The sequence below is a fragment of the Podarcis tiliguerta genome (genome assembly GCF_965153285.1).
Source record: "Podarcis tiliguerta genome assembly, chromosome: 10".
NCBI classification, from domain to species: Eukaryota; Metazoa; Chordata; class Lepidosauria; order Squamata; family Lacertidae; genus Podarcis; species Podarcis tiliguerta.
Window position 1 is genome coordinate 52,676,365 of NC_139543.1, and position 15,754 is coordinate 52,692,118.

Sequence of the window (15,754 nt, forward strand, 5' to 3'; positions counted from 1 at the left end):
AATTCTGTTGCGCAAGGGGAAGTCCTTGCGCTAACAGGATGACTTCACCAGATGCAACCCATGCATCCCTATTGTTTGTGATGGGTTAAAGGTAAAGGTACCCCTGACCGTAAGGTCCAGTTGCAGACGACTCTGGGATTGCGTGCTCATCTCGCTTTATTGGCCGAGGGAGCCGGCATACAGCTTCCGGGTCATGTGGCCAGCATGACTAAGCCACTTCTGGAGAACCAGAGCAGCGCACGGAAATGCCGTTTATCTCCCGCCGGAGTGGTACCTATTTATCTACTTGTACTTTGACATGCTTTCGAACTGCTAGGTTGGCAGGAGCTGGGACTGAACAACGAGAGCTCACCCCGTCACGGGGATTCAAACTGCCGACTTTATGGTCAGCAAGCCCTAGGCTCTGTGGTTTAGACCACAGTGCCACCCATGTCCCACAATGTGATGGGTTAGCATAGAGGAAATCAAAGACTGTGGAAAGTAAGTATGGATTATAAACATGGCAAACAATAATGGGCCCCTCTTTCCTTGTCCTTGATCAGGTATCTAATTATTCAATTAACTGTATTTTTATTCCATGGAATGTGTGTGTATAAAATATGTCTATTTTGGGCTGATTAATATATGCCTTTGGCCAGTGCTTTTTTCGGGGGGGGGGGATGGGACGCAGGGGTACGGATACCACTAAACATTTTGTGAATCTAAGTTTGGCCTCATTGAGGAGCAGTATTTCAATATGAGTAGGAAAATGAGAGTACCCCTAAAAAAATTTTTTTAGAAAAAAAAGCACTGCCTTTGGCTGATTAACATTCTATGGCCTTTTAATTTTTTTTTTCTGGGAAGAGGGTTATTGTTTTGTTTTTGTTTTAACTATTTATTTTGTGCTTTTATCCTGTGCTTTTATCTTGTGAGCTGCCCTGAGATTTTCGGATGAACGTTGGTATATGCATCTAATTAATTAATTAATTGTTTATAATGGGATACAAGGTGCATATTTACCGTATTTTTTGCTCTATAAGACTCACTTTTTCCCTCCTAAAAAGTAAGGGGAAATGTGTGTGCATCTTATGGAGTGAATGCAAGCTGCGCAGCTATCACAGAACCCAGAACAGCAAGAGAGCTTGCTGCTTTCACTGCCCAGCGATCCTTCTTGCTGTTCAGACTTCTGAGATTCAGAATATTTTTTTTCTTGTTTTCCTCCTCCAAAAACTAGGTGCGTCTTGTGATCTAGTGCATCTTATAGAGCGAAAAATACGGTATACAGAACTTATCAAATATTTCATAAATGCTGCCAAATAAAATCATGTTTAGTAGGAATGTGCCAGCCATGAGATTGTTTGGTTCATATAAATAAATCATGGACAGCCCCCCAAAGTCTGAAGAATATTTTTTACCAATAAATAAATTTGCTGAAGCTAAGTCCTCCATGAAACATGAAGCTTATTTGAGGAGGAGGTGGGGGGCGTAGATGCAGACTGCTTCCTTGGCTGTGGCCCTGTACATTTCTTTGCTGCTGAATCCGATACTAACAGGAGACAGTGTGAAGAGATTGCGGCTCCCTCCTTCCCCCTCTGTCATTCATCCCAGCTTGATTCTCGTGGCCCCGTCTGCTGTGAAAAAGAAGGGAACAGCAGCTTGCTGGCGCTTTAAATGGCAGCACTTCTCTGCAAGATTGCCTGCGTTTCTAATTATAAGCTAAAGGGTGCATTTCAGCTGGCTGAAGATCTTTTGTTAGAGCTCGGCTGAATTCATTCTATAAGTGTCTATTCTATGACTGTCAGCTGATTGTAACAAATTGGGCATTAGGCTTCGTCCTGCTGTTCGTGGGGGTGTGGGGGTGCGCATGTGCCTGTGAATGTATCAACACAGCTGCCTTCAGTTTTGGCATCATGATGAGCTCCTGTGCTTTCCATTTGCCACTACAACACGGGCATCAGCACAAAGGAGAAGCCCAGTTCTCCTGTTCACCAAGAATTGGCAGAACCAAGAAGGTAGGGAAGGAAAGCCTTGTCCAGATTACTAAAATAAGCAGCCTTGGGAGAAAGGCACCATGGCCAAGACGTCCTGGATCACCTTAAATAAGATAATGAAATAAGGGGGGGTGGTCCTGAATTATTGTTCAGAGTCACGCCCACCTGGCCAGTGATTCTGTGGTTGAAAAACTGGGGTCTGGAGAAGAGGAGGACTGCTAAACCGGTCAAGCCAATTTATTTGTTATGGCCTTGTCTGTTAAGTATCCCCTTTTGTGATGAAAGTTTGGGACAATATATTGCCATGGAAACTAAATAACTGCAGGCACCTCTGGAAAGTGTTTGTCAATATGGCCAAAGAGGACCAATCTCCCTTCCAGGTCATCCAGTTGTGAATTGCAACTACAGCTTGTCACAAATTGAGACTGGGGGAAAAGGAAAGAGAGCTGAACTGCTTTCTGATAGGCTCTGGTGTTGATGGCGGCTTCCTTAAAAATCGGATGGGGAGCAGTGAATCTGGAGTTAAGCTATGTCTCTTTAGCTATGCTCAACCTGTATAGAAGGGACCCAGGTGGCGCTGTGGTCTAAACCATGGAGTCTCTTGCGCTTGCCGATCAGAAGGTTGGTGGTTTGAATCCCCACAATGGGGTAAGCTCCCATTGCTCTGTCCCAGCTCCTGCCAACCTAGCAGTTCAAAAGCACGCCAATTCAAGTAGATAAACAGGTACCGCTGGGCAGGAAGGTAAATAGCTTTTCCGTGTGCTCTGACTTCCACCATGGTGTCCCATTGTGCCAGTAGCGGTTTAGTCATGCTGGCCACATGACCCGGAAAGCTGTCTGTGGACAAATACTGGCTCCCTCGGCCTGAAAGCGAGATGAGCGCCGCAACCCCATTGTCGCCTTTGACTGGACTTTACCTAACCTGTATAGATATGTCAATAATGCATACATCATCACAAAAAGTCTCCTCCTACCTCTTTCAAAACAAACACAACTGGGGTGTATGGAAGAATAGCTTTCTTTCTGTGTAGAGCTCTAGAAACACATGGCATTGTTTGGGATTCAGATTCAAAGGGGCACCTCTCTCTTTTCTCCCGTAAGTAGGGCTTAAGAGGAAACAAATTGAAAATAAAACCATCATATCACTGAACCTTTAGGAGTCAGAAACTCTGGCTACCTATGGTAAATCACCCCCCAACCTACCTCCCCCCCCCCATGATCTTAATACAGGCACTGTTGACATGCAGACGGCTGGGAGGCCAGCTGGCTAGCCCCAGCTGGGCCATCTCCTTCCAGTCTTCCCACTACAAAGACCATTGGCCTCTGCCCTGATGTAAATCAGCGGCCCGGGCTTCAAAGCCAGGGCACACTATCAGCAGAGCGAACTGCGCACACAGAATAGGTGTGAGGCTTGTGGAAGCATACTACAACTACAGATTTATTAATCATAAATCAGGACAAAGAAACATGTCGTCTCTCTCTCTAGCCATCTCAGAGAGAACGGGAAAAGCAAAAGCTATAAACAACGGAAGTTCCCAGCAAGCTGTGCTGGAATGTAAACAGACATGTGACACGCAACAGTTCCACACGTCTGCTCCTTCAGGTGGAATGGAAATGTCAACAGGCACACCTCATGTAACTGTTTGTTGCTTTATTGCGCTTCCCAGATCTTGCTCCTTATGAGGACGTGGGTGCAACGGCAGGCAGCCTGGCTGCTTCTGGGGAAGGAGGCCTCAACCCACCACCGCTGTCGCTGCCCCTCTTCTGACCATTGGAGTGGGGCTGGCTAGTGCTAGAGCCAGGTTTTTCCCCTCCCACCCCTGCAGCCAGGGAGTGGGGACCTTAATATACCATAATATAGTGTAAACATAACTTATACATGCAACTAGAACTGAACCTGAGTTATGCCTGTAATCATGTCTTCTTCTCAGGGGGCTCCATTTACTGGGGTTGGAACCAGATGAAGCAATTTGAACTTAGTTTCCATGGAAATCCTTCAAACAAGCTAGCCTGTTTAACTGCCCGAGTCTCAATCCAACCTGTCACAGTTCTGCAAAGATGGCCTAGAGCTCTGCTGCTACTTCTTCCCTTTTACTCTTGTACAATGCCATCCTACTCAGGCAGGTATGCTTGGAAATCAGTCTCATTGCATTCAATGGGATTTACTCCCTAGTGAGCTGGTTTGGAGCTGCAATCCCAAACCCAGTGACCGGTGGGAGTGCAAGCCTCCATAGAACTCAATGTAATTGACTTCTAAGCCAAAATATGCATCTGCTGTCTCTAGTAGAATTTTAAATGATTTTTCTTGGAATTGTTTTTATTTACTGAATATTTGTTAGGCTGAGTGTGAACCCTGCAAATAAATTTTAAAATCTCAGAATTCTTAGCACCCGTTCAAACGGAAAACAACAACAACAACCCACAATTATTTGGGTAGTTGAGGTGCCCTCCAGAGTGGTGTTCCATTATGAGAGTATTTTGCACCATGTCTTGACACAATAATAGTACATTAGTGGTGGATTTATTCTGCTTTGTTTGTTGCCCTGCCATACTTCCCCAGTAGCTGCCACATTACCTGTATTGCTATCTGGAGTGGGACAAAATTAAACCAGAAGATTTCTGGTATGAAAAGTTATGGGATTTCAGTAGGAAGTTACAGCTAGGCACTGCTTAGAAATGAGGCTGTGTAACCTGCCTCAAAACTTTTGCAGGTGAAAACAGGATTGTAGGTGCAGTACTGCACTCACTCATAGCACCATGAGCACAAATCATCATGAAGGCACAATAACAGCATAAATAGCATAAAACTGCGACATAGGTTAAAATTTGTGCTGTTAGATGTGCCCAGTATTGCTTGAAATGCAGGTCATAGTTTTGCAGTTCCGGGGATTACTGAATGACTTATTAGCAAGTCTTTGGATCTGTTGAAATGCTTCTTAGTTGCTTAAAATAGTTTCTCTTACCTCCTCAAATGCTCTTGGGTGGGACAGAATTTCCTTTTCAGCATCATTCACTTAGGGATTTAAAGGTGAAGGGGTTTAATTGTTGTTAAATAAGTGTGCCCCTTGTTCTTTCTCATGTCTGATAGCCTATAGAAAACAAATGGGTAACCTGTGATCACTTCTCCCCTACATTTTATGTGCCGCTGAGGCCTCCATGCCATCACAGTTCTTTCCTTCCTATATGGATCATCTTTATTTGTGCAGGCTTTCGAAAGTGTTTCCCCTTCTTTCCATGTAATTTCAGAACAATTGGAAGGAGTTGTGTTTTATTTGAGAAAATATATTGTTTCTAATACCCCGCCTCCCCGTTGTATCACTTGGAGGAAAGATGTCTCCCCTCCAGCTGTTTGGTAACAAATATATAAGATTTTTTTTGACCAAACTGCGGGAGGCAGTGGAAGACAGGAGTGCCTGGCGTGCACTGGTCCATGGGGTCACGAAGAGTCGGACACGACTAAAGGACTAAACAACAACAACAACATAAAAGATTTACCCTCTGTCTCTAGCATACTGGAGTCAGAAAAGAATTGTTTTCACATGCTTTCCAAAACAGTTCTGTTTGCCTCTTTTACTGAAAACAAAAAATACTCAAATATTTATTTAATGGTAACCTCATCAAGCCCAGTTGGGCTTGCCTCCAGGTAGATCTGCACAGGACTGAGGATTCTTAGATGTTGGTGGAAATTGAGGCAGGGCAGTCTTTATTTTGCATTAGTTAATTCAGACCACCACCAACTCTGGCATGCAGCCCATGACAGATTACCCCCAAGGGAAAGCAGCCCTCACTGGGGAAAGATTGCCCACCTCTGCACTAGAGGAATAGCACATCCTCTTCCATGTTGCAGTGTGGAAATGTTGACAGGTAAAACATACCATCACTAATCACTTTAAATCACTCAGCCAGTCAAAATATAGCTTTATTAATATGCATGCTGCAAACTCTCTGCCTCTCTGGCTCACTCTCTGGGGAGAGACATGGAGAGAAGGATGGGCGTTCTTCTGTGTCTCTTTACTAATCAAGAGTGATGCGCTACACATTTCCAGGGTGAGTATACTGCCATGTTTTTTGTTTCTTTTTCTTTCTTTCTTAAAAACCCCCCAAACCCCGATATGATCTAAATGAGTTCTTTCCATCTCCTGCTCCTATAATTTATGATTTATATACCAATTTAATGCCTGGATAATAATTATTTATCTCCCAGCTTATTTATATGCCAGTCTTTTTGCCACACCCCATGCTAATCTGCAAGATGAAATCTGGCCGGTAAAACGTTTCAAGGGGGTTGCATATGCCCCCTCCTCTCCATCACAAGCAAACACTAAATAAAATGTGGATTTATTAGCAAAAAGTAAATGCTTCCTTCCTTCCACATAGACTGAAATACTTTCAGGCTAGAAAGAGATTTTGGTGAGAGACTAATAGTTTTTAATGACAGCTGAACATTCAGACGGGGGAACTCCTCTAATATCTTTAGGGGGTGGTCAGGGCCCTACAGCAAACCCCCCCTCCCCGCTCCGATTACAATCCTGTTTTCTTGGAATTGACTATTAAATTAATTTAAGTCTCATAGGTGGATGTGTCCACTGATTTTAAAAGAACCATTGGCACCTGTCTTCCTCAGGAGGCTGTGGAGAAGTGTCTCATTGGGGTGAAGTCAAATCGTTGGAGAGTTACAGCGCCTGCTGTGGCTGTAGAGGCCAATAGGGAAGAGGCACATTTTGGTTCAGATGGTGTGCTGGTCCCGTGGGCTAACCGAGAGGCAAGGTCCGAGTCCAGTCCGAGGTCGATGGTGCAGTATGGAGGCAGTCTGAAGAAGCTGAAGCTGGATGCAGGGCAGGTAGTCGGGTGAAGTCAGGAGCTCCGGCAGGATAGCAGGACAGGGTTCGGGCAGGAACTGACAACCAACGAAGTTGCTCCTGCAACTTGGGACTGAGGCTGGCTGGCTTTTATCTGCCCCGAGGCACAGGGCGGCCCCAATCCTCAGGTGACTCGCCTCTCCTGGCCTGGAGGTGAGCACTCCTCCTGTGGGAACTTAGTTCCCCCCGCCTGTCCTTCCTGAGCCTCTGCAGCTCAGGAGAAGCTGGAGGGTTACTGGACCCAGAGGCAACCTCAGCTTCCCCTGACGGGGCTGAGAGTGAAGCATCTGCAGGCAATGGGTCCTCCACCCCCTCTGGAGCCACAGCAGACTCAGCTGGTGCCTGCACCTGAGGATCCAGCACAGGTGAGGACCCTTCAGGCTCAGGCCCCAGCCCCGGCTCAGCTGATACTGTGCAAGCTGGGATTCCTCAGGTTCAGCATCCGAATCTGAATCCCAGGCCATCACAGATGGGGAAGTAGATGAAGGTGCCCGGTTGTGCTGCTGCAAATGCACCAAGGTGTTTCCTAACAGAGCCATTCTTTAAAAATAAATAGGTAGAGCCTGGCAAGTTGTATGAATTGTGTCGAAAATCAGTCAATCAGTCAATCAGACTGGTATAGCAGGACCTTGGACAGTTCCAAGCAGGCTTCTTGCTCCCCCAAAATCTGTAATCTGATTTAAGACTTTACATTCTCTTCAGCCTATGCCAGGTTAGGGATGACCAGAGATGCTTATAGAAAGGAGTCCTTTATCCTTTCACTCGGTCAGAGCACTGTAATTTATTTACTAATTATTTCTTTAGGCACTCCTGTGCCAACCGGTTAATTATGCCCTCGAATAGAATGCAAATAAAACTGGGAATACTATCAACATATAAACACACACACGAAATGAAATGAAAAGCAGCATAAAATCATACAACAGCATAAAAACCAGCAGCTGGCACTTGAAAACCAGCAAGCGGAAGGTGTAATAGTTCTGGTTATCTAGTGGAGGGTGTGTGTGGCTTGGAGGAGGAATGGAGGCTAAGAGCTCATCAAGAGGTGCTGCTCTGGAGGTTCTGGATTAGGGATCCTTCTCAAGGGGCTCTGTGTGATTGGGTTCCAGCATAGTGTTAGGATCTGTGCCTAGTATCTCCATAGCCAATTCCACCATGCCCCAGGGCTCAAAGACAGCCCATGGCAAAAGCATTCAGCCTACCTGAGAGACTGCCTCCTACACTACTTTTCAGCATGTGTGTTGAAGTCATCGTATGAGAAAAGGGCTGATCCACATGCACAGAAAAGCAATATGGTTGTGTGTGTGTGTGTGTGAGAGAGAGAGAGAGAGAGAGAGAGAGAGAGACATGGTTGAATGCTTCCCTGCACTGAAAATGTCTAGCCCATGGAAGGATAGCTTGTCATGGAGAAAAATGCCAGGCTAGCCTTTGCAATGATGTGCTAGCTTTTCATGTGCAGTGATTTATTATTTATTTTATTTAGGGACGCCTATGATTTCTAGTAGGAAATGGTACAGTCCCAGGAGAACTGATTATAAGAAGGTTTCTTCTTTTCAGTTAAACATTTATTGTAAGTAATGACCCTTCACTTAGGACAGCTAAACTAAGATAAAGAGTTTCTTGTTGGTTATTACAAAAGTTACATCTAAAACCTGCAAGGAAGGATTTATTAATTACATTTTTACACCACCCTTCATCCCCAAGGGACCTCAAGGAACATGCTACTGTAATACAATGCACCACACATTAAAACAGAGCTATAACCCAATTGAGAAGCAGATGATTCCAGGGAGACAGAAAATATCTCGGCTCATCCTTCTCCAAATGCCTGGCAGAACAAGAAGGTATCCGACTGATAACTGAATGCTGATAACTCAGGGGACAACTGAATTTCTAACAGAAAGGAGTTTTGCAATTGGAGGTGCCACAGCCAAGAAGGCCCTGTGTCAGTAGATCACTATGTTGCACGCTGTAGTCAACAGACCATAAGCAGGACTTCTTCCACAGATGTTAAGATCCTGGGTGACAGGTAATGGGAGAAGCAGTCCCTCAAGTTATCTGGTGCCCGGGGTGTATAGCTGTAGTTTCAACACAACCCACCTTTCTAATTCCCAGGCTTGAGAACAACCACCATTCGTACCTCTGTCTTGTCTGGATTCAGTTTCTTGGTCCTCATCCAGAGAAGTGCTGCTTCTGGGCACTGGTATAGCAACTGCATGACCTCTCCTGACTCAAATGGCATGGAGAGAGAGAGAGAGAGCTGGGTGTTGTCTGAGATCTCTGGATGACTTTTCTCAACAGCTTCATATAGACCTTGCCATGCAAAGTTCAGAATGCTAGCTGGCCAGCTATGTATTCCTTTACAATACTCCATTCAATTCCTCCTTGCTCTGGTTTACTCCCACAGTCCATCAGAATTTTGTGCCCACTGAACATGCTCAATCCTTGTTGTGCTGTTTTGAGTCTCCACTCCCCATTCCCTTGGGCTGTTCTATGTAGTTCTGTAAACCTTGGTGTTCCCTCAAACCTATGGATATCTCTCTCTCTTGTGCATGGATGGTGGTGTATTGACTAAATAAATATAGGCAATCAAAGAAGAAATCGACTGTTAGCACACAGAATGGCACTTGGGCTTGTAAGCCCATTAAATAGTCTGATGCAGTACACAACACTTCTCATGTATCTAAGGAGGAAAAAGAAACATGATTCCCGGTGCTCTCTATATGCCAAGAGCTCCAGCATTCTTCCCAGGCTTAGAAGGAATTTAAGCAAATAATCCATACATTTTGAAATTCATGTTTGCAATGTGCACTTTCAGATCTGTTCCCTGACATTTGAAACAGCACATTTTCAATTTATGGAGAGTGTTGTTTGAACTTTACCAGCCATGGTGTATTCAGGGGGGCCAAAAGGGAACACACACAACTTTATGAGCTCTTTGAACTTTATAAGGTTACTGGTAAGACCTGAAAAGGCGTGCTTTATAAAGATAATTTATATAAGCTACTGTTTATTTGGTGGGAAGAATTGCAAAGGGGGTTCAAAAGGGAGCCCTTTGAAGTCTAAACATATCATTTTAAACTGTATTCCAATCTTGATTCATTGGATTAATTCAAATGGGATAATGATTCCCCCCTCAATGCATTCAAAAATGACACCTTATGCTCTTGTGCTATGAATTTTTAAATTGCTGGGTATGTGTAAGATGCATTAATTCTATTGCTATTATTTTTAAAATCCTAGCCAGTGGTGGCTGATGCCCATTGGGAATGTGGGGGGAAGCAGGGAGGTGAACAGTAGGTGGCAATAGAGCAAATAACAGGCAGAGCAACTCATGCCAGATCTGTCCCCATACTCCTCTGAGCTGAGTTCAATGAGGGCAAAACTGACCTAACCTGGGGAGAAAACAGTAAAGACCTGATGAAGAGAGCACAGCAGAGGTTATATTTTCTGAAAATCCTCTGGAAAAATAATCTCTCAAAGGACCTGTTGATGGCATTTTACCATTGTACTGTTGAGAGTGTATTAACTTATGGTCTGTGTGTGTGGTTTGGGAGCTGCACGGTCAGGGAAAAAACAATGCTGTCCAGGGTTGTAAAGACTGCGGAGAGAATAATTGGGTACACTCTTCCCACCTTGGATCAAATCTATGCTTCCAGGTGTCATAAGAAAGCTGCAGAGATAGTGCAGGATATGATCTCTTTCAGCTTCTGCCTTCTGGAAGAAGCTACAGGGTTATAAAGACTAGGACTAGCCGCCTGAGAAACAGTTTCTATCCAAATGCGATTTTGGTTTTAAATGCAGTGTAAGGTAGTCTCTGTGGGAGTATATTGTATTCAATTATGGGGTATCAGAGTTTTTAGGGGGTTAACCAGGCTGGGATAGCTGGGATAGCAGGCTTGTTGGTTTTTCAATGTCTGATGTAGATTTTTTTCAATTTTGTTGTTCTGTATGGGACAATGACAATAAAGATTATCATATTGTATCGTATTGAGATGGAAGTGGAGCAAGCAGTCAGCAAGGGCCAACCTTTAGGCAGGTTGTAAGTAAGAATCATAGAATTGTGGAGTTGGAAGGTACCCCAAGGGTCTTCTAGTGAAACCTCATGCAATGCAGGAGGATAGTATAGATTTAGAACAGCGGTTTGCAGAAGGGAGAAGCTGGAAAATATTGGGAGAGGAACAGTACGAAGAAGAAGCACCAGGGGAGAGACAGCTGACAGACTCAGTGTCTTTGGGAAGCATTCCTGATCCCCCCTCTCTTGTGACCTGGTGTGCATCGAGAGTAGTAGAACAGAAAGCTCAGATGCAGAAAGCTCAGATTAGCCAACACAGCGGTGATGTAGAAGAGGAGAGATGGAGGGGGTGGGACTTTACTCAGAGCAACACCAGTGTCTTAGGGAGACTGCATTCCTTTGTCCCTCTCTGTGCATAGTGAATAAATTACTTGGTATGTACTTTCCTTGCTTATCTGCTTCTTGGCTGCCACGGTGGGAAGGATCAGATTCCCTGAAGCCTGACACTGAGTAGTTATGAGTATCCTCAGAGTGGCTTAACAGAGTTAAGGAAATTCTGGGAATTGTAGCTCTGAGAGGGGAATAAGGATCTCTTAACAACTCTCACGCGGGTGGCGCTGTGGGTAAAAAGCCTCAGCGCCTAGGGCTTGCTCATCGAAAGGTTGGCGGTTCGAATCCCCACAGCGGGGTGCGCTCCCGTTGTTCGGTCCCAGCACCTGCCAACCTAGCAGTTCGAAAGCACTCCTGGGTGCAAGTAGATAAATAGGGACCGCTTACTAGCGGGAAGGTAAACGGCGTTTCCGTGTGCGGCTCTGGCTCGCCAGAGCAGTGATGTCACGCTGGCCACGTGACCCGGAAGTGTCTGCGGACAGCGCTGGCCCCCGGCCTCTTGAGTGAGATGGGCGCACAACCCTAGAGTCTGTCAAGACTGGCCCGTATGGGCAGGGGTACCTTTACCTTTACCTAACAACTCTCAGCACCCTTAAGAAACTACAATTCCCAGGATTCTTTAGGAGATGTCATGACTGTTTAAAGCTGTATTACCCTTCTTTAAATGTGCAGACGAGGCCCTAGTTCATATAATCATAGAACTGTAGAATTGGAAGGGACCACAAGGTTCATTTAACCCAACCCCTGCAATGCAGAAATCACAGCTAGTTGATGCAAGTCAGGTTTCTGTCTATTTTTTTCAATTTTATTTCTGATAATCTGCTGCCTACATTTACCCAAAAACTCCTTTCCTGTTTGCAGTGGTGGCCATGAAGATAAATCTGTTGTGTGTCTCTCTCCTATTGAACTTCAGAGCAGAGTCGTCCCATTTGGTAAACATCGACGGATGTTTAATTCAACAGCTCTCTGTAATGGGGCCTGAACACGTGCGACACCGTGAGCATGACAGCCAACCTGGATCTCTCCCTCAGTGGTGCAGGAGCGAGCGAATCTATCTCTTCTTCCATGCCTGTGCGCACCCACGCGGGAGCATGCACACACATATATAAAATCGATAACGTTTCGTTAGTTATCACTGCTGCCTTGACTCAAATGGCCCTCAGTGTCTCTGTTTACTATTTGAATTTTAAACTTGATTCTCACTTGGGGCAGCAGGGAGGAGAAATCAATGGCAGCCTATCACTTACTCACGCGGGAGGGACTCCTCTGCCATACACAACGAAGGCTCTGAATTATTCAGAAGGATCTCGGTCTCTTATTCCCTCTCTCAAGGTTGCCTTGATTAACATTGCCTGCCAGCCTCTGGGAGGGTCAAGGTTCCATTTGGCTTGCCATCGCTGGAAGAAGACATCCATTTACCTATCACATCCCCTTTAGCTCTTAGTGCCTTCTGCCCCTCTTGGCAAGCTTTGGCACCGACACAGGGGTGATATGCGAAACCAGTGTGACTTGGAATGAAAGGATGCTGCATGGAGTGTTCCCATGCTGGCCGGTCAGCCAGGACTGCTTTCGGGATACTCCATTCCACTCTTCTAGTTTTCTACTCAACTTGCCTCAACACTTATCATACTGTGGCTTGAGTCTGCCCAATCCTTATTAGCCTACTTTGAGGTTTTGTGGCTTCTTAGGCTCCCCACTCCCTTTATAGCTCCTTTTCCTCCTTCTCGCAAGAGTGAGAATCTGGTGATGGGCAGATTCCAGAGCAAACTCCTGTCCAGATCCCTGCATTAGTCTGATTGGATCAGATGTAGTGTATCCGGTTTGGATTCATAGAGCACTAGGTGGTGGATTCCAATAAATAAACACACACAACACAACTAAACAAATGACACAAGGAAAATTAGGCCATTGGGAGGACCACCATCAAGTTTCCTGAGACCCCTTTTCTCTCATTTCATGCCCCTGCCCCCCCAAATTGCTGAAATGGCTGAGCCCCTGTTAAGCATATATTGAATTTATAAGCCACCTTGGAAGTTACTAAGAATGAAGGGGGGGGGGCTTGTAAATTTTAAAAATAAATAAATAAGGAAGTAACTTTTCCACGTAAGTCATCAGCACCCACTGAGGTGCATAATGAGACCATTCCAGAATTTATTTGGGTTGGCTGCAAATCTCCTTTATCATTTGTCAAACTAGGAGGAAGCCATCCACTAAAAGTGCCGTAATGTAAGCAACGTTATTTACATCAGCGCCTGGAGAATGAATAATGGAGTGAGGACACCGGGATTCTCATTTAGGGATGCAAATTTTCTTTGAAGGTGAAACCAGCGTAGCTGCATGAACCGTAGAGCCTTTCCAGGCAATGTTTTTACCATTATAAGTACGGCTATGATGTCAGGTGGGATCCAGATACTAAAACGGTGGTACCTTTCAAAATGTGATAATTTTGCCATTGGGAGAATGGGATTTCTCTCACCCCACCTCAACATCCATCCCCCTTGACAGCTAGCACATCTGTTGCAATTATGTCTACAGTATGAAATGTGGTTGCCATGTGTTGCAGCCACCTGTTGGCTAGCGCCTGTGCCATCACTGTTGTGGAGCGCCACAACTTACGGCCATGCCGATTCACTGATTTCAAAAACTGCCTCACAGCAGAGCCTCATCAGGCACAAATCCCTTAGTAAATCACCACTACACTTCCTAATTGCCACCAATGCTCTTCACAAGGCATTCTGTCACAGGCAGCCCTATGTATTGGCAGAGGAAAACTTGGGAGACACACTATGACTCACCAAGACCTGAACCTGGTTCAGGAGAAAAGCCATCTTGTATCACCTGATGAAAACCTCTGAGTAGATGAAAGTATCTCATTCTGGCCAGCTTCACCGATGGCACAGAGCTCTCCAGAGAGCAGCTCAGGAGCTCCCTCTTTTGGTGATCTGACAGGAAGGTGCTTAAATCTGGCTGCTGGCAGCCAGGGACAAACTAAACTAGAGGCAGGTTACCTATCATTGGATCATCTGATACCCCCTCCCCCCAGAGTAGGCACAACAGCATATGTGCCCCCCAGCAGATCAAGCAGAGGCTGGGGTGGGGTTGTTTTAGGTCAGAGGTGGAGAATTTTTGTCAGCCTGCATTTCCTTCTGGGCAATTTTCCACAGGCCCAATCTTCTTCTTGGCGATCACTCATAGCCCAGTAAGATTGTCTTCCATAAACATGGTTTTAACAATGAATCCGTAAGTGACTGTGGAGGCCAATTCTGGATCCACACGTCCTTCCACAGTGGGGACATTGGTTTTCGGGCAGGAGTTGATCAAGGTGTGGATTTACCAAGCGTGCCTTCCTCTTAGCATGTTTCTCCCTTGCGTCCTTAGTTTGAGTGTCTTCAAAGCCCATGACACCTTTGGTAAAGGATGCTCTACAACTGGAGTGCTCACAGGCCAGTGTTTCCCAATTGTTGGTGTTTATACTACATTTTAAAAAAATTGCCTTGAGACAGTCTTTAAACCACTTTTGTTGACTAGCAACATTACGCTTTCCATTTTTAAGTTCACAATAGAGTAGTTGCTTTGGAAGACGATAATCAGGCATCTGCACACCAGCGAAGTTGATGTTGAAGAATCATTGCTTCAACACTGGTGATCTTTGCTTCTTCCAGTACACTGATATTAGTTTGCCTGTCTTTCCAAGTGATGTGTAAAATTTTTGTTTTAGGTCAGAGGTAAAAAACCTTTGTCAGCCTGCATTTCCTTCTGGGCAATTTTCCATGCGCCCAATAGCAGTGGTGGGCAGTGCCAGATGCAAAACTGGGCAGAACAATTCATGTGACTCTTACTTTGCATTCCAGATGTGGAAAAGGAAGGAATTGGTAGCGTTGGAGGAACAAAATGTATTTTGGGCAGCAATGGACCCAAATACAAGCTGAGAGATAATTTGAGGCAAGGCCCAGTGTCCTGGAAGGCACAGAAGATAAGAACAAGGAACTTGTGTTAGATATCTGGGAGTGGGCAGGAAGCCAGTGGAATATGCAAAGGACTCCCCTTTCAAAAGCGATGTGTACAGGCATATTAAGGGGCGAGTGCATGTTTTAAGTGCAGTGTGTTAAGAGGCCCTAAGAGCTATTAGCAAAATCTAGAGTAGACCACAAATCTCTGGACAGCCCTTGTTTCCATAGTGAGACAATGCTGTCGTCTTTAACGGTCCACAATTTATGGCATATGTCTTTGGAAGAAGCCATCATTTAGCAACTATGTCAAGGTGAGCAAGTTTGCTGGAGATACTCTGAAGTAGCAGACGAGTGGAAATGAAAGATTACCTGCCTGCAGTCCATATATTACAGGTGGCTTCCTTCAAAAAATAAGACGAGGGCTCTCTGAAGGGTCTGCTATTTCTGAGCTACCCACAGTTGAGGTATATGGAGACCCTTTTACTGGAGGTGAACATTGGGAGGAGGGAGAGAGAGAGAGACTGGCTGGCTTAGACAATCGTGGCTGTCTACAAATACTGAGAGAGCCAT

At 45.2% G+C, this 15,754-nt stretch overlaps 1 protein-coding gene across 2 annotated transcripts in view; it reads left to right on the forward strand.

The window, feature by feature from the left end:
* Positions 1-15,754, forward strand: part of TMEM178B (transmembrane protein 178B) — a 263,560-nt gene that overhangs the window by 65,971 nt on the left and 181,835 nt on the right. Inside the window, exon 3 of one of the 2 annotated variants that reach the window (XM_083401549.1) lies at positions 12,096-12,358. The exons of the other annotated variant lie outside the window; for it this stretch is intronic. Coding sequence (XP_083257675.1) covers positions 12,096-12,343 — 248 coding nt within the window. The 3' untranslated portion in view covers positions 12,344-12,358. Of the gene's footprint in view, positions 1-12,095; positions 12,359-15,754 lie in introns of those variants that run through there. 2 annotated transcript variants of the gene reach the window in all.